This window comes from Cebus imitator, unplaced genomic scaffold (assembly GCF_001604975.1).
Source record: "Cebus imitator isolate Cc_AM_T3 unplaced genomic scaffold, Cebus_imitator-1.0 Scaffold1048, whole genome shotgun sequence".
Classification (NCBI taxonomy): domain Eukaryota; kingdom Metazoa; phylum Chordata; class Mammalia; order Primates; family Cebidae; genus Cebus; species Cebus imitator.
This window is the reverse complement of record NW_016108363.1, coordinates 2,080-27,511: the sequence shown is the minus strand read 5'-3', so window position 1 is coordinate 27,511 and position 25,432 is coordinate 2,080. Positions and strand designations below refer to the sequence as shown.

At 43.1% G+C, this 25,432-nt stretch overlaps 1 protein-coding gene across 2 annotated transcripts in view; it reads left to right on the top strand.

Annotated features, from left to right (window-relative positions):
* Window positions 1–19,732, top strand: part of LOC108298701 (doublesex- and mab-3-related transcription factor C1) — a 67,359-nt gene extending 47,627 nt beyond the window's left edge. The window contains exons 1-7 of one of the 2 annotated variants that reach the window (XM_037735872.1): window positions 792–879; window positions 16,021–16,178; window positions 16,479–16,537; window positions 16,853–16,986; window positions 17,837–17,897; window positions 18,082–18,229; window positions 19,193–19,732. In XM_037735872.1, the coding sequence (XP_037591800.1) occupies window positions 857–879; window positions 16,021–16,178; window positions 16,479–16,537; window positions 16,853–16,986; window positions 17,837–17,897; window positions 18,082–18,229; window positions 19,193–19,305 (696 nt within the window). In that variant the 5' untranslated portion in view covers window positions 792–856 and the 3' untranslated portion in view covers window positions 19,306–19,732. Of the gene's footprint in view, window positions 1–791; window positions 880–16,020; window positions 16,179–16,478; window positions 16,538–16,852; window positions 16,987–17,836; window positions 17,898–18,081; window positions 18,230–19,192 lie in introns of those variants that run through there. The other variant, XM_017521295.2, reaches the window with a different exon arrangement.
* The last annotated feature ends 5,700 nt before the right edge of the window (window positions 19,733–25,432 follow it).

Sequence of the window (25,432 nt, the reverse complement as noted above, 5' to 3'; positions counted from 1 at the left end):
ATGCTCCTTTAGGTTTTTTTTTTTTTTTTTTTTTCCTTAACCCCTTCGACTGTGACTTCTCAGTGCCTTTTGGTCCCCTTGCTTTCTGATAAGAACTCAGTTGTTAATCTTACTGGGGGTCCCTTGTATGTGGTGAGCTGTTTCTTTTTGCTGCTTTCCACATTCTCTCATTGTCTTTGATTTTCAACAGTTTGACTAAAATGTGTCTCGGTGAAGATTTCCTTGAGTTCATCCTCTTTGGAGCTTCTGTGCTTCCCATTTGTGTACATTAATGATTTGAATCAAATTTGGGGAGCCTGGGCCATTATTGTTTCAAATATCCTCTCTTCCTCAAGTTCCAATTTCTGTTGAGCCCCTCTAGTGAATTTTTCTTTGTAGTTATTGCACATTTCCACTTCAGAATTTCTACTTGGGTGTTTTAAAAACACTAATTTACATTCTGTGATGAGTTCTTTATTTGGTGAGACATCATTCTCATACTTCTCTTTAATTCTTTCCATGTGGTTTCTTTTAGTTGTTTGAACGTATTTATAATAGCTGATTTGAAGTCTTTTTCTAGTAAGTCCAATGTCTGGGCTTCCCTCTGTGTGTTCCATGCTTTCCTGTTTCTTTGCATGTCTCATAAGTTTTTGTTGAAAACTGGACACTTTAAGTAATAGAACGTGGCAACTCTGAAATTCAGATTCTCCCCCCTTTCAAGGTATTGTTGTTGTTGTTTGGTGCTATTAATCTTGCTGTCATTTGTTTGTTTAGCGACTTTTCTGAACTGCTTCTGTAAAGTCCGTATCCTCTGTTATGTGTGGCTACTGAATTCCCTGCTTGGTTGGCTTAGTGGTGACCTGGTGATTGGACAGAGATGTCTTTACCTGCCTGGAAAAGGTAAGTTTCCTAGTCATTGCCATGGGGCTCTATGCATATGTTGGACATGCCTTGAACACACAGCCAGGCAATTGACAACTCTTTCACAGAGCCTCAGAGTAAAGCAGAGTTGACTGTTTAGGCACCTTTTGGGTCTTTCCAGACCATGTCATCATCCTAGGCAAGTGTCTGGCCTACTAGATTCCCAGGAATAGGTTATCGCTTTTAAAAGTCCCAATGGTCGCCTCATTACCTGGATTTTCCTTTTAAGGTATTGGTTAGCCTATTGTGTGCCCCGAGTGTTATCCACTGCCTGAGGGAGCTGCAATGTTGAGCAATTGCCTCCAAATATTTTTGACAAATGCATCCAGGGAAAAAGGTGTTTCAAATGAGGCAACCTCTGAGTCAGTCCAAATAAAGACAGCCACGTAAGTAGGGCCTTCCAGGGAACTACCACACAGATCAAATAATGAGAATTCTTGGGAATGTGGCTTTGCAGGAGCTCCAACCCTGTTCTGTTCCCTCTGCTGGCTGCCAGGCTGCTGGTTTTCACCATGATCGCAGGCTGTTGGTATTCAAGGCTACCACGGAGCTGTATAAAGGGCCACGAGGATAGGGCTAGTTGAAATGTCACATAGTTCACTGTTCCTACCAAGATTCTGCTGCTTTTCTTGAATAAACATGCCTGCCCAAGGTTGCCCCTCAGCTTTAGGTGAATTTGCAGGTTTCCAAAAACATTCATTTTGACAATTTTTGCCAGCTTTCTTCTCATTGCTTTTATGAAGGGGAGAAATTTTAGAGGTCCTTACATTGCTGATTTTGCTGACTCCCTGAACGACTGACTTTTCATTATACCTACCCCTGAGGGTGTTTGCTGCTAGGCAGTCCTCTGTGCTTGGAACTTAGGTATCTCTCAATAATAACTTTATGGGTTACCTACCGACCACATGAAAGGGACCACAGCAGGAGCGCTAGAAGCAAAGACGTATAACTTACCACTTTTGAGCTCAAAGTTGTCATTCTCAAGTAGATTCCATTTAACTGAAACATTTAAAGCCTTACGATCACCAAGCCTGCATCTGGTCACCGAATTGTACCTTAATTCCGTTAGATGGGTGCAGGGATGGAGGATCAAAGATGTGGATTATTTTTGGCCACTGTGTCTTAAATACAACCAGGCTTTTACCTGCATATTTGGCAGCAGCCCGGCTAGTATCTCTTGTCACAACTAATTTTATTCCTAGCCACTTCAGAAGTGGCTGAGGCCCTCAGTGAGTAAGAGTGCAGATGCAGTGCTGCAGAAATCTCCCATATGAAGAGCTAGAAACAGAAATTTATTTCAACACCTGGGCTTGGTTTTGAATAACTCCTTAGCACCAGTCTAGGATTTCCCACCGAAATGCCTTGATTTATATTGATGCAGCCCACCACCTGGGCACTTATTAATAGGCCTTTGGGTAAAAAGCAGCCCTCACCCAAGAGACTGCTCTTCACGCCACAGCATGGAGATGTAACTCCATCCCTCTCCTTTTGAATCAACCTCTGCATATCAACAAATATCACATGGTCATTGATCAAGGATTCCTTTGTTGGCCTAAGACTTGAGTTTACATAGAATAAGCTGCCTCTGAAACCCTTTGAACTGTAGCTGTTAACTTACTCACAATCTGTTTGTTTGGGGCGTGACTTCTCAGCTATTCTGGTGCCTTGGATAAATACGTCTGTAAAGTTGCCAAGAGCCTTCAAATGACAGTATAATATGTAAGAGTGAGGCAAATTTTACTCTGAATCCAAGCTCTGCCACTTTCTTAGCCGCGACCTTGGACAAACGACTTAGTTTCTCTCAACCTCAGATTCCTAACTTGCAAAACTGAAGATAGGACTAGAGAGATTGTAGGAATTAAAGATGACAATACGTGTAAAGCATGTGGTGCACTATCCGACAGCTAGCTAATGCTTCAAAAAATGTTAGGTCTAGTTAGTATTGAGCAACCTCTTAATGCCGTAAACACTCAGTCTATTTTAGTGACCCAAGTTAAGAGATTCATAATCCAGTTGCCTCGCCTGACCAACAGTGAGCTGCTTTTCCCCTATGTTTCCACGGATGCAAAGTGGCCAGGGAGAGAGATCCTCTGTGTTCATGACTCTCCCTGATATGCTTAGTGATGCTGGGTGACAAGAAAATCAGTTATCCTCAAATTAATGCATTTACGTAGTGGCCAGTTTGCCACATTTACTGAATTTCCTGATTGTCAGGTTAACAGCTTTCACAGGAATGCTCATTTTTGGTTATTAAAGATGCAATATACCTTTCTGAATATTAACTCAATGGAGGTGGATATACCTTAGGAATTGGGGAAAAATCCGGAATTAAAGACTGAAAAATTTCTGAATTATTATTTTTTCAGTTGAAAATCTGGCATTTTATATGTGATAGAATTCCTTAAATATTTTTGATATACGTGGGAATCTTTTGAATACCATTAAAAATATATTTTCAAGATCCATGCCTTATTTTTCTTCTTAGTATTCTCTCACATTTTTTTCAAATGGCTTTATCAGGCAGAATTGCTTATTTCGACTGGGAATAAAGATGGTTGACCAAATGCAGCTGGGCTGTGCCTCTTACCCAGAGAGGAAGTGAACTATTAAGTAAATCTGCACACTTCAAACACATCTTTTGAGAGAAAACATGAGAATTCAATAAAGGGGCAATGGAAGACACTGTGGTTGCAGAGGGAGGAAGCGGGGATGCCTGTGTGGTGTTGCAGAGTGTCAGGACTGGCCCCTGGAGACAGACTGGACCCGAGGAAGGGGTGAGTGAAGGAACCCTAGGGCACCACATTCCTGCTGTGGACCTCTGAGATCCTAGACACAGGAGTTCCCTTTGGACTGGCAGGCAGAGCTGCTTGGAGGAGATGCAGAGGCACTGCTTAAACCTGTGTGGAGCCCAAAAGATTTCAGTGTACTGGGCAGCTGCAGCAAAATATGACTCTCGGTGCCCACCCCCAAGGCTCTGTGTCTTGCCCTAAGCGGCCACAGCTCCTACCCTCTGCTGGGCTGGGAGATAGCAGAGCCCAGGCACGCTCATGTGCCCAAGACAGGCCCCACTGCCATTGCCACGGGACCAAGGTGCATCTGAACCACTTGCCCTTGTGTTTGCCCCTCCTTCCCAAGGCTGCCTGCTTGGCTGTTTCTGTGGCAGTGGGGGTGGGGACAGAATAGGAGGGAAGGGGGGAGGGGAAAGGGAGAGGGTGGAAGAAGAGGAGGGAATTCTTCCTAACTCATTCTGTAAGGCCAGCAATTACCCTGAGGTAGACACACAAACCAGGCAAACACACACACACACACACACACACACACACACACACACACACACACACACACAAAAGAAAACTACAGGCCAGTATCCCTGATGAACCTCGGTGCAAAAATCTTCAACAAAATACTAACAAACTGAATCCAACAGCACATCAAAAAGATAATACACCATGATCAATTGGGATCTATTCCAGAAATGCAAGGATGCTTCAACACACACAAATCACCAACAGAACAAAGATTGAAAATGATATGATCAGCTCAGTAAATGCAGGAAAAACATTTGACAAAAATTCAGCATCACTTCATGATAAAAACTCTCAACAAATTAGGTACAGAAGGAACATACCTCAACATAATAAAAGGCTATCTATGACTAACCCACATCATACTGAATGGGGAAAAGCTGAAACCTTTTCTCTAAGAACTAAAAGAAGACAAGGATGCCCACTCTCACCACTCTTATTTAACATAGTAACAAACGTCCTAACCAGAGCAATTAGGCACCAGGGAGAAATAAATGACTTCCAAATGGAAAGAAAGGACGTCAAATTGCAACCCTTCACAGATGACATGACTGGATAGATAGAAAAAAACTAAAGACTCCCCGAAATCTCTTGGAACTGATAAACAAATTCGATAGAGTTGCAGGATACAAAATTTACATACAAAAATCAGTAGTGTTTCTATGCACCAATAATGAACCAGCAGAAAAGGAAATCAAGAGAGAAACCCCTGCAGCCATAGAAAAGAATGAGTTACTGTCCTTTGCAGGGACATGGGTGAAGCTGGAAGCCGTCATTCTCAACAAACTAACACAGGAACAAAAAAATCAAACACCGTATGTTCTGACTCATAGGTAGGAGCTGAACAATGAGAACACATGGACACAGGGAGGGGAGCATCACACACCGGGGCCTGTCAGGGGGTGGGGGGCAAGGGGAGGGAGAGCATTAGGACAAATACCTAATGCATTTGGGGCTTAAAACTGAGATGATGGGTTGATAGGTGCAGCAAATCACCACGGCACATGTATACCTATGTAACAAAGCTGCACGTTCTGCACATATATCCCACAACTTGAAGTAAAATTAAAAAAAAAAAAAAAAAAAAAAAAAAAAAAAAAAAAAAAAAAAAAAAAAAAAAAAAAAAAAAAAAAAAAAAAAAGAGCAACCTCATTTAAAGTAGCCACAAAAAAAAAATGTATCTAGGAATAAATGTAACCAAGGATGTGAAAGATCTCCATAATGATAACTTCAAGACACTGATGAAAAAAATTGAAGAGGACAAAATAATGGCAAGACATTCCATGCCTATGGATTAGAAGAATGAACATTGCTCAAATGGCCATACTACCCAAAGCAATCTACAGATTCAATGCAATCCCAACCAAAATACCAATGATATTTTTTTACTGAAATGCAAAAAGAAAAATCCTAAAATTCGTATGGGACCCCAAGGGACCTCAAATAACCAAAGAAATTCTGGGGGTTGGAGGGAGAGGAAAACAAACAAAGCTGGAGGCATCACTCTGCCTGACTTCAAAATATACCATAAAGCACGGTGACCAAGACACCGTGCTATTGTTATAGAAACTTAAAGGCTTAAATGGGAGACTTGAAACTATAAAAATACTAGTAGGAAACAAAGGAGAAAAGCTTCAGGGCATTGTTCTAGTAGGGCAAATATTTTATGTGTAAGACTACAAAAGCACAGGCAACAAAACCAAAAATACGCAAATGGGACCACATAAAACTAAAAAGCTTCTGTAAAGCAAAGGAAACAGTCAACGGAGTGAGGAGACAACCTGTTGAGTGAGAGAAAATACTTCCAACTTAATTGTCCGATAAGAGACTAATATCCAGAATACACAAGGCATTCAAAGAACTCAACAGCAAAACTCCCCCAAATAATACTATTAAAAATGAGCAAAGGATTGGAATAGACATTTCTCAAAAGAAGACGTACAGGTCGCCAAGAAGTTTATGGAAAATTTCTCAGCCTCACTAATCATCACGGAAATGTGAGTCCAAACTAACATGAGATATCCTCTCACCCCAGTTAGAATGGCTATTATGAAAAAGACAAAAAGCTAAGTTTTGACGAGGATGTGAAGAAAGGGGAGTTCTTATACATTGTTGGTCCGAGTGTAAATTAGTGCAAACATCATGGAAAACAGTATGGAGGTGTCTCAAAAAACTAAAAATAGAGCTACCATATGATCCAACAATCCCTTGACTGGGTATTTATACAAAAGAAAGGAGGTCGGTGTATCAAATAAATATTTGCTTCCCCATGTTTATTGCAGCACTATTCACAATAGCTAAGATATGGAATCAACCTAAGTGTCCATCGACATGAATGGATAAAGAAAAGGTGGTCTCTATACACAGTAGAACATTATTCAGCTATCAGAAAGAAAGAAGTTCCGTTATTCGAGGCAAAATGGATGAACCTGGAGGATAGTATGTTACGTGAAACAAGGCAGGCACAGGAAGAAAAATACTACACGTTCACACTCATATGTGGGAGCTAAAGGAAATTGGGCTCGTAGAAGTAGAGAATGGAATTGTGGTTACTAGAGACTGGGAAGTGTAGAGGGGAGGGGAGGATAGGGAGAGGTTGGCTAATGGATACAATATTACAGATTGTCGGGAGGAATAAGTTCTAGTGTTCTATAGCACTGAAGGCTGAATATAGTTGACAGTATCGTATAGTATATGCTAAAAAAGCTGAAAGAAAGGATTTTGAATGTTTCCGGCACAAAGCAATGATACATGTTTGAGGTGATGGATATCCTAATTACTCTGATATAGTCATTACACATTGAATAGATGTATCAAAATATCACTCTGTACCTCATACATATGCACAATTATTACATGTCAACTAAAAATAAAAGAAAAAAAAAAGGGAAGACAAATACCACATGATCCCACCCATGTGGAATCTTGAAAAGTTGGTCTCGTAGGATTAGAGAGTTAAATGATGGTTGCCAGAGGCTGGGGGTGGCAGGGCTTGGTGGGGATATGGCAAGGGAAGATGTTGGTCAAAGAGTACAAAGTTCCAGTTAGACAGGAGCAAGAAGCTTTAGTGGTCTACTGCACAGCATTATTAGTTAAAAATAATGTATTGCATAATTTGAAACTGCTAGAAGAGATTGTAAATGTTCTCGCCACACACACACACACACACACACACACACACACACACACACAAATGATAGGTAGGTGAGGAGATGGATATGCTAATTAGCTTCATTTAATCATTCCATATTGTATACATATATCAAAACCTCATATTGTACCCCATAAATATACATAGCTATTATTTGTGTTTTTTTTTTTAAATAAAATAAATTTATAGAGACTGCGGCTTCTGGGAAGATGGTATAGATGTACATTTCCCTATTCTTCCCACTAAGTACAACTTAAAAATTCTAGACACTATATATAAAACAAACATAAGACTGAAAGTGGAAAGAAGAAAGCAGACCAACTGGGGACCTCAGAACGACCTGGTGGTGAGTTCCTTGGGTTTTGTTTTTGCCTGATATATCCAAACTTGGAGCTGAAGAAACCAGCTACTGGGGAATGCCAAAATGCACAGGCAAAACAAAAGGAAACGAAACAAAACAAGTGAAGAAACAAAGAAATAAACCTGCAAAAGCCTGTTCTTCCTAGCCTAAGGATCAGAAAAGGGGCAGCCCAACAAGACAGAAAATATTTTCACAATAACTGCTCTACTCCAGCCGAACACCTCAGAAAACCCTGTGGCCCTTTCCCCACTCATACCAGCAAAGGCCTAGTGGGAAGCGTAGACTTCCACATTCCTTTCCATGAGCAGAGACAAGGGTCCCTTCGCGCTGTCATATCAGCGGGATTATGTGGAGATCTCCAAAATATACCCCTACCAGGCCATAAGGAGACACCCCTCTTTGTCCCTGCTGGGATGATGTCAGCATTTTCACCACCACTCAGTGTTAAGGGTGCCACTGAATCCTAGGGCTAAAGAGAAAGTCTTCCAGATGTAAATTAGGAGAGCCATTATGGAAAACAATATGAAGGTTCCTCAAAAAGTTAAAATAGAGCTACCACATGACCCCGCCTTCCCACTTCTGGGAATATATTCAACGGCTATGAAATCAGCATGTCAAAGAGATATCTGCATTCCCATCTTCATTGCATCACTATTCACAATAGCCAAGATTTGCAATGAACCTAAGTGTTTATCAGCGGATTAATTAATAAAGAAAATGTGGTCCATATACACAATGGAATACTGCTCTGCCATACGAAAGAAGGAAATCATGGCGTTTTCTAACAACACACGGCATTTCCATGTGTGGAAGGTGAAAAAGTCGATCTTTTAGAACTAGCGAGTGAAATGGTGGTTACCAGAGGCTGGGGTTTGGGGGAGTGGGGGAGATGTTGATCAAAGGGTACAAAATTTCAGCTAGACAGGAGTAATAATTTCAAAAAATCTATTCTACACCATGGTGACTATAGTTAATAACAATATGTCGCATACTTGAAATTTGTTGAGAGTAGTTTTTACGTGTTCTCACCACACAAAAAGTGATAAGTATGTGAAGTAATGCATGTGATAATTACCTTGATTTGGCTATTTCACAGTGTATACTTATTATCAAAACATTGTGTTGTACAACATAAATATATATATAATTTTTATTTGCCAATTTAAATAAAAAGAACAATGAAGACTAAGTCTTCCAGGACTTCAAAAAGTGAATTGAACTGAATGGAAATGATTACAAAACATGTCAACATCTGTGGTGCAAAGCTAAAGCATTGTTGAAAGGAAAATTGATGCCATTGAGTGCTTCCATTAGACAAATGGAAAATTATCAAAGCAGTAATCTATGATGTCACTAACCTAAACTAGAAAAAGAAGAGCAAAAGAAGCAGAAGGAAGGAAATGTGAAAGATGGGTAAAATAAGCAACGAAATGTAAACCTGAAAAATAATAGAGAAAATCAATGACATAAAACCTGAGGTCTTTAAGAAGACTCATAAAACACACATACCTCAAGAAAGACTGACAAAATAAGCCCATGATGATTTGCTGTCTTTGTACATATTTACTGAATGACTTTAATAACTATAGTTACGAAAGTTTTCATATAGTTGACTTTAGGAAGCTAAACCCTTATGTTTGCAATGTGAATCATACAGTGAAGAGCAGAAATAAAAGAAACATCGGACTCTTGATTTAAATCACAAGAAAATTTAATTTTTGAACTAACAGCCAGATCCCTGTCTTTCATCACAGGAAACTAGTTTCTGCAATGTCTTTCACAATTAACTCAATTTCCTTTCTAAGAGGTAGAAATGATACCCAAATAACTGCACTATGAGTTCAATTATTCATGCTACGAGCATGCCTTTGCAAATTGAAAAGTTCTTGGAGACAAAATTTCTCGTGATTTAGGTAATGCTAAAAGTAAGGTAGCTGAAATTTTTCAGACTTTGAATCAACTATTTTTCCATATTGTTAGAAAGATCTTGTATTACATGGACATTTGCATGGTGACTTAGTTGAAGGTGTTCTGCTTTTTGTAAAATATTATATATAGACTCTCAGTTTTCTATTATGTGTTATGCAACTGAAATAACAATATCTTTTTACGATGTCTCCACCTAAAATGTGTGTGTGTGTGTGTGTGTGTGTGTGTGTGTGTGTGTGTGTTCTACAAGACTCAAGCCATTTTTTAATTGGCCAAATTAATAACCTCAGACCCTGTTATTAATTATCATAAACTGCTTTTTTGCTGTTGCTGTCCAATTCTAATTTCGGGCAACAAATTTTGTCAATCTGATTAGACTGTTAGAGGGAATATTCTTATCAAATTCATCTTGTATTTTTTTTACATTTCTCTTAACATTGTCCACTTTATTCTCTTTACATTTCTTCCAACAAAACTAATAAACAGCTTGTACACTTTCTCTGCCGCAGCAAATGCAACATCAACAACAACAAGGTGGGCAAGGGGGTGAGATGAGCTTTTTTACATCAAAATGCCCATCCAAAAAAGCAGAAATGAATTACAGAATTAGAAAAATCACCATTTTTTTAACCGACAAAGTAATAATCAATTCAGGCAAGAGCCCAGAATGAATACTAAGGCCAAGAGGTAAACTTTTGTTGGAGAACAGAATATCTGCATGTCATCGAAATATCATGCCACAGACTAATTGTTAATCATAGAGGGACATAAGTACCTTCACATTGTAGTATTCTGTCTGACAAACACCTTAATTAAGTGATAAAACTGATGAATACAAACAGCATCACCGGTAACTAGAGAAACTGGCATTAGAAGCCTCCATATGTGATATAATGTGAACTACTCAACATCTACTTAATATTCATACCCCGAGTGTCAAACATAAATGTAAACAAGAGGCAACTATCAGGCCAACCCATATTGTGAGACGCTTTACAAGACAACGGGCCTCGGCTCTGGAAAAAAAAGTCATCGTCAAGGTTTAAAAAATTGGTTGGGGTACTGTTTGCAATTAGAAGGCACTAAAGAGACAGGACAACTGTGTGCAATGTATCACGTTTGACTGGATTGCTGATCCCCCCAAAAATCTTTCAAAAGGATATCATTGGGACATTTGGCAAAATTTAAATACGGACTGTATGTGGACTTGGATAATAGTGCCCCTTCATTGTTACATTTCTTCAACGTGAATCATGGCACTGTGGTTTCACTGGAGTACATTCTAGTACTTAGGAGGTACATGCTGAAGTAACTGGGTGAAGTGTTTGGAACTGTTATGTGGTTAAGCAAGAAAAAGAATACTGGGAGATAAAGCAATGAGATAATGTGAATCTAGGCAAAAGATTTTTCACTGTATTACCTCCTCAGCTTTGTGTATTTTCAAAATAAAACGTTGAGGAAAATAGATTCCTCATATTTAGAGTTATGCACTGAAGTGTTTCCAAATCAAATAAGATACACTAAGATATCCACATATGGTTTTTGTACTTTTTCGATTTCTGATATTTGCTTGAAGATAATCTGGAGGAGGGGGAGAGGACAGGATATGTAGGAAATGTGGTTGGCCATGAGTTGTTAATGGTTGCAGCTGGGAGATGGATATTTGGAGGTTCCTTATGCTATCCTCTCTTGTGCTGTCGTTCTCAAAATGTGGTCCCCTACCAGCAGCGTTAGCATCACCACGTAACTTGTTAGAAGAGCAAACTCTGGGTCTTACCCCAGGTCTTGTCATCTGAGAATACAGATATGGAGCTCAGAAGTCTGTGTTTTATCACGCCCTCTGGGTGATTCTGATGTGTGCTAGTATTTTAGTTTAGGTGTTTTAATGTAGCATATACAAAAAATGAAATAAAAAATACACCACAGCTGTTACATTTACTATGGGAGAGGAAGGTAGGTTTGACATTAGCAAAGCTATAAATGGAAGGGGGCATGAGAGAGGTGTGTGTGTTGCCCATATATTTTGTTGCTTGCTGTAGATACTAATTGCATGTGCATGTTTAATTTTTGAAAACTCATTAAGAGGCCTAGCATGATAATCCCAGCAATTTAGTCGGGCAGATTGCTTGAGCCCAGGAGTTCCAGACAGCCTGGGCAACATGGCGAAACCCCGTGTCTACGAAATAGACGAAAATTACCTGGGCATGGTGGCATGTGCCTGTAGTCCCAGCTACTTGAGAGGCTCAGGCAGGAGGATTGCTTGACACCAAGAGGTGGAGGTTGCAGTGAGCCAAGATCATGACACTGTACTACAGTAGCCTGGGTGACAGAGTGAGGGGCTTCTTTTTCGATTCTTCTTTGTTTACAAATCAAATAAAGAAAGCAACCCAAGGAAAGGAAAGAAGGGAGGGAGGGAAAAAGGGTAAGAAAGAAAGAAAAGAAAGAAGGAAATAGAAAACTCATTAAAATATACATTTATAATTTTTTTTACATTTTGGATTATGAGTTAAACTTTGCTGAAGGTTTTGGAAAAAATCTCGAAGTTACCCTAAGCTGGGTATTCTACAGATAGTGGATTCTCCCCTAACTGATTCATAGATTCAGTGGAAATGCAATCCAAGTCTGTTACAATAGAGTTTCTGGGAAACTTGACATTGCATGCTAATTTATGCAGAAGGACAAAAGGCATAAGACATGCAGGGGGTGGTGTGGTGGTGTAGGGAGAGAGGAAGAGGAAGGAAAGGAAAGGAGAGGAAAGGAAAGGAAAGGAAAGCAAAGGAAAGGAAAAAGGAAAAGGAATAGGGATGGAAAAGAAAGGAAAAAGAAAAGGGAAGGAAGGGAATGGTGGGGTGGTGTAGGGAGAAAGGAAGAAGAAAGGAAGGAAGGAGGAAAAGAAAGGAAAAGAAAGGAAAGGAACAAAAAGGAAAGGAAAGGAAAGGAAAACACAAGGAAGCTATTTTAATATGGAAATGCTGGCAGCATTTCTCTAAAATCAGGAACAATCAAATAAGCCCAATTTTGCTGTCACTATTAGATCTTGTACTAGGCTTCCTAGCCAGCACAGTCAAAAAAAAAAAAAACAAAACAAAACAAAACAGAAAACCGTAAGTTCAATTCTATTTCTACTACTTGTAAACTCACAGATAACTTCAGAACGCCTATAGAGTTTGGCATGTTGGCTGGCTTTAAGATCAAGTCACGTTTTGAAAAATTAAAAGCATTTTTGTAAATTAGATCCAAATAGAAATTGTCATTTTAAAGAGACATCAAGCACAAGAACAGCAACAATCTACAGTATCTTGGGATAAATACAATAAATGATGTGCTAGACCTAAATATACAAGAGATAAAACTAAAAACTAAACTGAAACATTAAAACATTAAGGACCCACATAAGTGGAGACATCCCAAGTTGGTGAATAGGAAGGCTGAGTATTCTACGGATAGTGGTTTCTCCCCTAACTGATCCATAGATTCAGTGAAAATGCAATCCAAATCTGTTACAACCAAGTCTGGGGGAGACTTGACATTGCATACTAATTTATGCAGGAGGACAAAAGGCAAAGAATAGCAAGGATGTGTTTGGAAATTATGAATACCATGCAGAGACTTGCCCTAGCAGATGTCAAGATGTGTTATGAAGTGAAAAAATTTAAGACAATGTAGTAGTGGTAGAGGAATAGACACATTTATCTATGGAACATTAACAGGGAGTTCATAAACGGAGGCACGCAAATATGGACGAAAGTGTCTCCAGGCTTTGTTTCTTGGGGGTTGCAAAGTCACCATTGATTGGGAATCCGCGGCATAGAAATACGGATCGATCTTTAATCACATGCTGAATTTTTAAAAGGTAAATTACAGAATACCAAGTACATGAGTTAAAAATGCATGCACACAAAATATTTCACACTCAAAGGGAGACTAATCTGGGAAACAAGCCTTGGGGAGCATAAAACTCAAGGATCACTTCAGGATTTCTTGACTGATCTCTAGTGTAGCGAACAGGAGAAGCTAGAGGGCGGTGAGGAGGGCGTGGCCTCAGAGCGTGGGCGGCAAGAGATGTCGAAGTTCATTGGTCGCCAGCCACAGGGGCGGGAGGTCTAAGGCAGTGCAAGAGCTCATTGGCCTTTGTGGCAAGGGAGCGAAGGGAAGCAGAAGCTGGGTCTTCCCTCAGACCCTCTGACTGATTCTGACTTGCTAGAGGCTGGGGTAACCGCAGGCTGATATCAGAATTAAACGTTTGTTCCCCACACCTCCTATTTCCTCCCATCCTCCTGAGCCAGATTCCCAAACCCTTCCCCTCTCTGCTACTCCCATCCTCTCCTGATGTCCCATTCCGCCCTCAGCTCTCCCGGAACCCCTTTTGGGAGGACCCCTTGCTCCAGCCCCCTGAGCCCTGGCCTTTGGCCAGTGAGGCAGAGCTCATGGAACTGCTTTTGATTCAGAGGTCGAGGAGAGAGTGAATGATTGGGCTTCCTGAGGAAGTGGCGCATTCTGGGGCGGTGGGACTGGGTGTGTGGGGTGGGATGGGGGTGGGGGGAGATGGTGTGCTCAAGCACAATTGTTGAAGTGTGGAGAGCAGTATGGAAGATTTCGGGGAGGCTGTGGAGGGAACGTGTGGGTTTGCATGAAAGCAGAGAGGGTCGGCCCCAGAGAAACACTACTGCCCTAGGAGTTCCCTATGGGCTAGATCATAACCTGAGACTTCATAGGGGGCTCAACAGATGTCTCCTGAATGAAGAATCAAAGGAATCGGCTGGGCGCGGTGGCTCACGCCTGTAATCCCAGCGCCTTGGGAGGCTGAGGAGGGTGACTCACCTGAGGTCAGGAGTTCAAGAGCAGCCTGGCCAACGTGATGAAACCCCGCCTCTACTAAAAATACAAAAAATTAGCCAGGCATGATGGCAGACACCTGTAATCTCAGCTGTTCGGGAGGCAGAGGCAGGAGACTCACTTGAACCCCGGAGGCAGAGGTCGCAGTGAGACGAGAACTGCCATTGCTCTCCAGCCTGAGGAACAAGAAAATGTGGTACATATACACCATGGAATACTACACAGCCATAACAAACGATGAGTTCATGTCCTTTGTAGGGACTTGGATGAATCTGGAAACCATCATTCTCAGCAAACTGACACAAGAACAGAAAGCCAAACACCGCGTGCTCTCACTCATAGGCGGGTGTTGAACAATGAGAACGTGTGGACTCAGGGAGAGGAGCATCACACACTGGGGGCATTTGGGGGTGGGTAGAGGAAAGACAGCCGGGGCTGGAGAGGGAGGGGAGGGTGGGGAGGGATAACATGGGGAGAAACGCCAGATAAAATGCAAAGCAAAAAAAAAGAATCAAGGGGATGCATGAAGGGATGAATGAAAATAATAATTGAAAGAGGGCCAGGGAACCAGGAGAACAATATGATTTCGTGGGGTACAAGAGGGAAATCAGCTTAAAGGGGGAGCAAGGGAATAATTAAGTGTAAGGTGGGGGTGCAAGAAAAAAAAATCAGCATGAATCAGCATGAAATGTGAGGGGAAAATTGAATATAGGACATAGGAGAGACTACAACAGAATTGAGTGCTGGGGACGCAAAATCCCGTGTGGGGAATGAGTGAATACAGAAGGTTCGGAAGAGAATTGAAGTGGATGCCAGGAATAATAGTTGGATTTGGCAGAGTGCAGGATGATACACAAGAAGCGAGTGTAGTAACGGTGGAAGGGGGAACGGGAGTGCACGTGCATGCCTGAAAATGGGGTCTATGGTGAAGGTTCGGTAAGCAAGGAGAATGATGACTGGATTGAATGGGTACAGGATCCATGCCAAGAGTTTCTTGGGAAGGGGCTATGTGTGAGTGAGGCTTTCTGGGAAGAAGGCAACGTGAGCAAGGAGGTCGCAGTGAAGGTTGGTGAAAACCATGGGAGGAGAAGGGGAGGGAAGGCAATCTGATTCCAGTGGTGAGAAGGATGGAGAAGCATTCAGCCGCCTCAGATAGGGTTTTCCAAGCGCAGAGGAAGTACGTTGGGGGTAGGGGATCATGTGGCCATTCTGACCTCCGCTCCTGACCCTGGAACCATGGATCCCAAAGAAATACCTGCTGCACCCTGCTGCCCCTCTGACTCTGAATGCACCACAGGGTGTGAGACTGGAGCACCATGGGGGACTGAACTTGGCCCCAGAAGAGTTACAGATTGCTGTGACCTCTACCACAACCACAGCATCACTGCCCAAATCAGTGGCCACAAGCATTTCTGCCTCTTCCAGGCCTGCGAGTGTCACAATTGTGCCCTCTTCTCATGAGTATGGTGTCTGAGACAGGGAGGGGTCAGGCATCCTCTAAATGGAACTAACCTTTGCCCTGAAATCCTTTACTTCAGAGAACGCCTCAGGGTCTTGCCTGCTGTGAGTGCCTTGAAGAGGGAGCAGCGGGTACAGCCAAAGAGACACCTGGCTCAAGGACTGAGAAGGAGTATGGCTGCCCCTCCCAAAGCTCCCATCCGTGTCAGGAATTTAACCATCAGAGCAGGAGTTCTCAGTGAGTGTTTCTGGCCAGGGAGGGAGCCAGAGTTTGGGTGGAGGAAGCATGAGCAGTTCTATCACCAGTCCCATCACAGAATTGCAGTGTGACCTGGGGCAAGTTGCTCCCTGGACCTTAGTTTTCCCAGGTGTAAAATGTCATCAGTGTTATCTACCAAGTGTTTGTAGGAAGGAGAGATCTGGGGGACAGGGGAATCCAAGAGCTCCATGGTGAGATGAGACCTGAGACTGGAGGTGGGGTGAAGTAGGGTGGGGTTGGGGGGAAAGACTCACCAAAGCTGTTGCTGGTCTTTTGCAGCTGGGAAGGAGAACAACATGCTGCAGTCCGAGACCCACATCTTCACAGCCCCCGAGGAGGTAAGGAGAGTCGGTGGCCAGCTGGGGAGGCTACCACCCAGCCACTGTCCAGACACCTTGCACTATGTCCCAAAGACATGGGTTTCATCTCCAATCCTATCCATCAGCTCACCATACGACCTTGAGAAAAATCACTTCTCCTCCCTGGGCCTCAATTTCCCCAGTTGCAAAATGAAAGGTAAGACTGCTTGGTCTTCAAGGTCTTTAGAGCACTGACATTCTAGGCTCCTATCCTCATCCCGAAAGATGTCCACACCTCCTCTCTCCACGGCCAGCCTGGTACCTGACTGCAACATGTGCTCTCTGCCCCTGCAGGGGAGCTCCCAAGGGGCTCTGCTGCTTGGCCAGGCCCCAGAAACTTTGTCTCTGCCCTGTACTCCAGTGACCTTGGAGCAGCAACTGCTTTCTCCTTCTGGGGATCCCCACAGGGCCCCTGCCCTGCCCAGCATGTGAGTAGTGTGAGGACCATGGAGTAGGTTGTGTCTTGTGTGCCTAACCTTGTTCCTGATGCCACGGGAAACAGAGGAGGAGAAGGAGGAGGAGGAGGAGGAAGAGGAGGAGGAGGAGGGAGAAGGACGAGGAGGAGAGCAAGGTAGCGTCTAAGACTAACGGGCAAGGACAGGGCTCTCCTAGCTTTGCTATTTTCTATTTTTGAGACTTTGGACAAGTGACTTTATGTGTCTGAACCTCCATTTCCCTATGGATGTACTGAGGACAATATTCTATACCCATAGCATTGAAAAGAGAACTGGCAGAAGGCCTGCTACATAGTAGGGCTTCAACAAATGGGGGTTGTTGTTTCACATGAAACAGGTGGATGGGTTAGAAGGTCCTGCCTGAAAGGTGGGGTCCGTGCTGACAAGGGCCACAGGGGTCCAGGGCAAAGCCTAGAGGCCATTAGAGAAAGCTTCTTGGAGGTGAGCCGTGCTTGTCCTTCAAGACCCATGAGGATTGGGCAATATGGAAGTGAGAACCAGTCCCTGAGCAGGGACAGTAATAACATCTCTCCAGGTGCTTTGCAAATTAAAACACAGGCACGTGTAATTTCCCATGATATTTATCATTGCCCTGGGAGGAAAAAGCTGGTAGGAATAAGTGTCCCTGTAATGGAAAAGGTATGGGAAAGAAACCTGGCCAAGCCGGAGAAGGGACTTGCCCCAACCACAATGACCAATGGTCCAGCAGGCATTGGGATTCCCACATCCAGATACTGCAAAATCCTGCCCGTCTCTCTGTCTACTGGTAGGATGTGTCCGCCAGTGGATTTAATCCCCTGGCCTCTCCTTTCCTTGTTTCTAGATGCTCAACTCTGATCCTCCAGCCCTGTGCCACCCTTGACCCTCTTCTACTGCAGCCACAGGTCCTGGGAAAGTAGTGGGGTCCAGAACCCTGGGAGGGGCGGAGCTTAGTGGATGGGAAGAGCAGAAGGCCTTGGTGGGGGTGGGGGAGGAGGTTGAGGGAACAGGGGGCAGAAGGGGCACTTGTCGCCTTGGGAAGTGGTGTAGTTTCCCAGTGCCTATTCTCTCACACCCTTTCCTTCGCAGGTCCCCAAAGTCTCTGACCAGGCTTTGGTTTCTGCCCACTCAGAGTGGCAGCGGAAGCTGGAGGCTGCTGAGGCTCTGCTGACTCTGAGAAACTCTGCCCAGGCCCCTCCTGACTCCATGTCCCTGCACCAGGCCTGCAACCCACCAGGTAGCCTGCTCCCTGAAAGGAGAACACAGAGTGGGAATAGCTGGGGAATGGGGGTCGTCGTGGCAAGCAGGTTCTAACTGAAAAATCAGAGTAAGTTGAATCTCCTTGGGGCCAAGCACCCAAGCTCCTCAGTTTGACTCCCGAGATGGTAGTTGAGGGCTGTTTAGTGAATCTTCAGTTTATTGAGCTTTGTGCACAACAGCAAGCGTCCAGTGCCCTGATGTCAAGAAGGAAGGCCTGAGGGTGGCAGGGACTTGCCCTAGAGCATGCAGCATATCAAGTGGAAGAACCGACTCCCTTGACTTTCATCCCAGGTTCTACGCTCAGCCCCCTGTGGCCTACTGTGGTCTGGGGAGGACATACAGAGGTGATAAAGGGCTTGGTCTGGAAGGAGTTCTGGTCTCTGCCTTCCGGGAGCTTCCAGTCTCGACGTGGAGGCTGGATGCCTTGGCAAGCTGTGTTTTGTGGCCAAATTTTAACGATGTGCCCAGAGAGGAGGGGCTGGAGGAGCTCCGAGGGGGGATAAAGAACTGGGGAGGCTGTGAGGGAAGGCTAGGCATTCCCAGATCAAAATGGTGGATGGAGCATGGTGTGTCAGTGAAGATACAACCCTGGAGGGACTGCTAACAGAAAGGGATGAGGCTGGAGAGGGTACCAATCACAGAGGTCTGACAGGTCAGGCTTAGGAGGCTGGACCAGCAACTGTGGGTAGTGAGGAGCCAGGGAACGTTTTCTGAGCTAGGGAGAACAATTTCAGAGACCCTGAGCTTAACAAAAGGAGTTGTGGTGGCTTTGATGGAGGGATTGGGGGAGGCAAGATGGGAGATGGGGAAATCAGAGAGGAAGAGGTCTATGCAACAGTCCAGGTGACAAATCTTTGGTTAGGCGGGACATGTAAAAAGCGTAGACCTGGAAGGGGATGTGGATGTGACCTGGCTCCGGCCCCCTCCTTTCTGTCCACAGCTCCTGCTGGAGATAAAGGATTCCAGCCTCCCAGCCCCTCTCTCCGCCCCAGGCCAGCCAGCTCCATCTCGCTGCCTATTGGACATCTGGGATGCATCTCCCTCTTGAGCTAGGAACCCAGAGGAGGAGGCCTCAGTAGAGCACTGCCTATTTGGTATACAGTTTCTGAATGTGCAAAATGGTTAATGTCCAAATCGCTTAACATCTTTTTTTAGAGCCTTCAGGTGTTTTATAAGCTTTTTATTATATGGGGCGATTCCTTTGCTGAGGGTGGATATCCTTGCACTTCTATCCCTTACTCTTTTGGATGCTGGGCCCTTTCTCTGTCTCACAAGGACAGGATTGTGCAATCTAAGTTGATCAGTCTCTCAGTGGGGTTCTGTGTGAGTTCATATGCCAGAGTTTTTATTCGTCTTGTGATTGCTGACATACCTGTGCACTTATGTGAGTACCCATGCATGTGGAAACATGAAGATGTTTTCACTTTGTGTCTAGGTTTATGTACGTGAACAAATAATAAACCCTTGTTGTTATAAGGCACTGTGATATACGGGTTGTTTGTTACCACAGTATAACCCAGACTATCCCGACTCTAACCAATTTGTTCAATTCATGTTTCAAAGTGAGAATCACCTTATCCAATAACTGGGATTTCTTAACATGCCTAGATAAGAAAATGGTAGAGGAAAAAGAGTAGGGTATTTATTCATTGAGCAGTTAAGTACCTACCCTCTGCCTGACACAGGCTGTTTCCAGTTGTCCAGAGGGCCATGAGTGGCAATGCCCGTAGGATCAAGCAGATCACATAAATGAGTAGAGCAGGCCCGATGGGCTCTGGCCAGACTGACAGTGTATGCTCTACCTAAGTGGGCAGCTGCTGCTTGGCCCTAGGCAATTGATACCATGCAGGGATAGTGACTCATGGTGGCCAAATTGACTGTTTTTTCAAGAGAAGGTGGAATTCTAGATTTCTATATAAAATCACTCAACTTGTAAACGTTGGCTCGGGTTTCTTCTTTAAGCCCTATATCTGGGCCAAACCAAACTTCCATGAAGGACAGTTTTGGCCAATGGGAATGCCTGTTTTACTCTAGTCAAATGTGAATTTTACAGTGGGGGAAACTGAGGCCAATCAGGATAAGAAGAATCAAATAGGGGAAATGAATTAGACTCAGACCCTATTTTTGAAGGACCCATGAAATATGAGGAAGCATCACTACCTTTTATTTATTCTGTGCTCACCGCACTAAGCACATACAGCCTCACGGTAACTTTGCAAGCCAAGTGTTATTGTTGCCATTTTGCCTATGAGGAAACACGCTCAAAGAATGAAAGTGGCTTGCGAAAGTGGTTTTGGGGAAATTTTAAGCCAAACATCAGCGAACATTCCCTTGTCTTTACCAGGCCTTAAATTAGCTAATAATTCGATTTTTTTTTTTTTATAAAGCACTGAATAAAAGGTTCAAAACTCAAAGTGACAAACATCAGCCAGAGGGTTTTTCCAAAATAGTCCCTTTATTTCTTACTCAAGGTAACAGTACGTAGTAATCAATCACATCTTTCTTACCTGCACTGGTTTGCCAGTCCTCTGCTGATATTCTAAACAAATGAAGACCTGGAGACCCCCACCAGGCAGAGAGAAAGCTCAGTTGGACATGCCTGGATATGGACCCTTTTCCATGCTATTATCTTCCTCCTTTCTTCCCTGCCAGTACTTTACCCAAGACGATTGATTGGGATGACATCCAGTTACAACCAGTCTTTTCTTTTTTGAGACGCTGAGCAGTCAGGATTCTTATATTCTTGATCTGATGGCAGAGAAACAAACATGCAAAGCCACTCAGACTCAGAGCAAGACTGAAGTCCATCTCACACCTTCCTTCCTTCCCTGATTTGTTACTCAAACAAATGATCCCAAATCCCCTCTATTCCCAGTGATGGATGGACAAGTCCACATATTTCTGGAGGAATGAAGTGGCAGTACCTGGGAGAGGACTAAGATCCTGCTATGAAATTGTGTCCTAGGCACACCACAGTCCCACAGTTGAGTTGGGTAAAAGAGGAAGCATATTTTCGTTAAAGGATGTGGCATGAGAAGAGGGAGGAAAAACAGAAATAAAGTGATGGGCGTTGGGGGAAGGAGTCAGGCCCTTTTCCCTGTACCCTTCGGTTTTCCTGGTCCCCCCTGCCCCTCTGCAACACACACACTTTTTCAAAAGTCTCATAATGATGTAGTGTTTGCATCTTAGGACATCTTTGTGAACTGTTAAATATCAAACCTTTTTCGTGTACTTCCCTTAGTTGTGTACTAGCCCAGTTCACACATTTAAAACGTCACTGTACAGAGCACTGTGAGTTATGTGTTGACTCAAGTATGTCATATAACAGCATTGGTTAGATCTGAGCTTCTGTAGAGCTTCTGTAGAGTGGATCAATTTCAACCACTAGTGTGCAGGTACAGGTTTAGCAACTGGCTCGTAGGGAAGGAAGGTTGGGGAAAATGCTCTGGGTTGTTGCGTTTGCTGAATGCAAGATATCAAAGTGACGTCAGTGAATGCAGAGTTGGGAAGAGATGTATTTTTACCATTCAGATACAACAAACGTAAATAACCACAAGAACACAGATAAGAGTACAATGTACAAAAATAATTAGGGATTAATTATTTTTGAGCATATATCATGTTTGTTTTCAATATAATTGGTGTGATTGTTAGTTTCTGTAATTTAGTTTTTAATAATGGCTGTATTTAACAACTGGTTCACAAAATTCTTGAAAATCTTATAGTTGGCTCTCAAGTTCCAGTAAGAGCCAGGTCCAGCACTCCGCCGCTTTCAACCCTTGCCCAGAAAGACTGCTTTTTCAAAGTAGGTTCCACTAACACTGCAGGGCCATAAAGGGCTGCTACTGCTGGTTTCTGACCAGGAACAGCCCAAAATGTGTGAGAAAATATTATTTTTAAAGAAAAATGGAAAGATCTGGGACAAATATTGAGCGGAGTGAATAGTCAAAACCATTTATGTGGGAATGCATATTCCTGGAGGGGGCCAAAGTTGGGTAGAGGTGAGTGGTAGGGATCTCAGAATTAGCAAAACCCATTCATACGGGGTGATATGTAACAGAGTTCTCTTTTTCTTTTGTGTCAACAGATTTCTTAAAGGCTAAAGGAATGGGGGCAACTGGTATTACCTGGCCATTGGACCCGTATCTGTCTCTAGAGAGACTGACGTTCATTACACTCCCTCCTTTTGCTTAGACAAATGCTGCGTAAACTATTAACACATAAAGTTCTCCACCTTGCCTTTTTTTCTAAACTTAAAAACATATCTTTGAGGCTACTTGATCGCCAAGCTGAGAACAGTGTTATTTCAGTGAATGGATGTACTGACCACACTATTATGCATCTTGCGAAGCATTTAAAGTCACGCATATAAGAAAAGTTACTATAAGTGCTACTTGTTCCCCATGTTGAGAACTGTGTTATTTCAGCGAGTAGGTGTGGTAGCTACAATGTAATGCACGTACTGAAGCGGTTAAAGACACATGAATAAACAAAGTTACTAAAAGTGAAAAAGAGGAAATCCTTGAGGCCAGCGTGGTGGCTCACGCCTGTAATCCTAACACCTTGGGAGGCCGAGGCAGGCAGATCACTTGAGGTCAGGAGTTCGAGACCAGCCTGGCCAACATGGTGAAACCCTGTCTCTACTAAAAATACAAAAATTAGCTGGATGTGGCAGTGGGTGCCTGTAATCCCAGCTACTCAGGAGGCTGAGGCAGGAGAATCTCTTGAACCCAGGAGGCGGAGGTCACAGTGAGCCGAGATTGCGTCACTGCTCTGCAGCCTGGGTGACAGAGCGAGAAAAAAGAAATCTTTGAGATCACTCCACAGTGCTCCCTGGAGACATCCCTCACTCCTCTCAACAGCTAGAGGGTACTCCACTGTGTGGACCTACCATAGTGTAGTCAACTAGTCTTCTATTGATGGACACTCTGGTTGTTTATAGTCTGGCTATTATTTTAAATATGGCTGCAATGGATAGGCTTATGACACGTCTTTAGCAATTTTTGTATCACTACGTCTTTGGGATTGATCCCTAGATGTGCCATTGCTGCTTAAAAGGCGAAAACGCAAGCTGTCTTGCTCATCACTGTCAAATACCTCTTCAAGAAGGACGGACCATTGGTCTTTTCCCCATCAATATCGGAGAGAGAAAGTTTTCCCAGCATCTCACCAGTAGTATTGCCAGATTTTTGAATTTGCCCATCTGAAAGGAGAGAAATGATATATTCGTGTATATACGTTAACTTGCACTTCCCTTCATGTGTGCCAGGTTGTGCATCTTTAAATTCCTGTTTTCTTTATTCTTATGTAATTTTAGTTTATGGTTTTGGCCCAGTTAGTATAGGGGCCTTGGCATTTTTTCCTTTCCAAAAAAAGTTATTTGTATCTTAGGGATATATTAGGACATTTACCTTTGCTTCTGATATGAGTCATAAATCATTTTTCCTGTCTGTTATGAATCTTTTTACCTCATTGATGGTGTTTTGTTTCATTTTTCGCCATGCAAAAGCATTTTATGTTTCCTTAATAAACTTTATCAATATTTTGCCTTATATCTTTTGGGTTTTTAGTCATAGCCGGGAAAGATCTCCCACTCTAAATGTAGAGAAGATTGTCTCCCGTAGTGTAGGGTTTCGTATTTCACATTGTAAACTCCGGCCCACCTGAAATGTATCCTCATATATGGTGGGAGGGGGAGATCCAGTTTTTCCAATACCACTTGTTGAAAAGTTCCCTATGGAAGTGACATCAGCAGGACAGCAGCCAAGAAAGCTACAGGCCCTCCTTCCCCCATAGAGACATTAAGTTAACAACATTATGTAAACACCTGAATACCTCCGTGAGAATTGTAGAGATCATGGGACAAGCTACAGCACACTGGCCCTTGTAAAACCAAGAAGAGATTCCAGCGACAGAGGTAGGAAAATTCCCAGCATTCAGCATACCCCATGTGCTCCTCCCTCTACGTGGTGTAGTGTGGAGCAACTAGGAAAAAAAATCACGAATTCTGGGCCCCTCCCTTGGGATAAAAACAAGAGAGTGGACCATGCATACAATGTTCTGGCTTGTTTGGGGGCTATTTGAGGGACTGGTTTCTGTCTTGCCTGACTTGGAAGGCTGAAGCAACCTGAGATAGAGTCTGGAAGCTCCTGAAAACAGAAGTGAGCAGCAGGTAAGAGCTGCAGTTATGTAGGTAGATGCTAGGGGCAAGAAGACATTGGAAAAGGTTTGAGAGGTCCTAGAACCTCCAGCCAATCGGTGAAGGTCTTCCTATGCACCAAGCTGGTATGCAAAGACTGAGGGAGGTGATTGATCCTTCAAATGCCCAAATCCCAACAAAAGATTTTGAGGCATACAAATCAACCGGGGAAGACGGCCCAATCACTGGAGCAAAACAACACTCCAGGAACCAGCCCTAAAGAAATGTAGACCTAAGAGCTGCCTGACAAATAATTTAAAATAATTGTCATAAAGATGTTCAGTGAGCTAACATAGAACACAGAGAGACAACTAAATGAAATCAGGAAAACGAAGCAGGAAAGAAATGAGAATATTGACAAACAAATTAACACTATAACAAAGAGCCACGCAGATTCTGGAGATAAAAAATAAAATACAATGATTTAACTGAAAAATTCATTGGAGGTGTTCAATAGACCACTTGATAAGGCAGAAGAATTATCAAGCTTGAAGACAGGTTATTTGAAGTCATCACGTGAGAGGAGCAAAAGAATAAAAGAATGAAGAAAACTGAAGACAGACTAAGGGACTTATGGGACACCATCAAGTGAATGAGTATATGCATTATGGTCATCTCAGTAGGAGAAGAGAGAAAGGGAGAGAGTTCATTCGAAGAAGCAATGGCTGAAAACTTCCTAAATCTGTGGGGAAAAGAGATTGACACACAGATCCAAGAAGCTCAAAAAAATCCCACCAAGGTTAAATGCAAAGAGAGCCACACATTATACTCAAACTGCCTAAAGTCAAAGCCAAAGAGAGAATCCCAACAGCAGCAAGAGACATTTGGTCACATACAAGGCTACTTTCATAATATGATAAGTGGATTTCTGAGAAGAAACTTTGCAGAAGGGGGTAGGATGATATACTCAAAGTGTTGACATCGAAAAGAAAAGGAAAGAGAAGGAAAGAAGGAAGGAAAGAAGGAAGGAAGGAAGGAAGG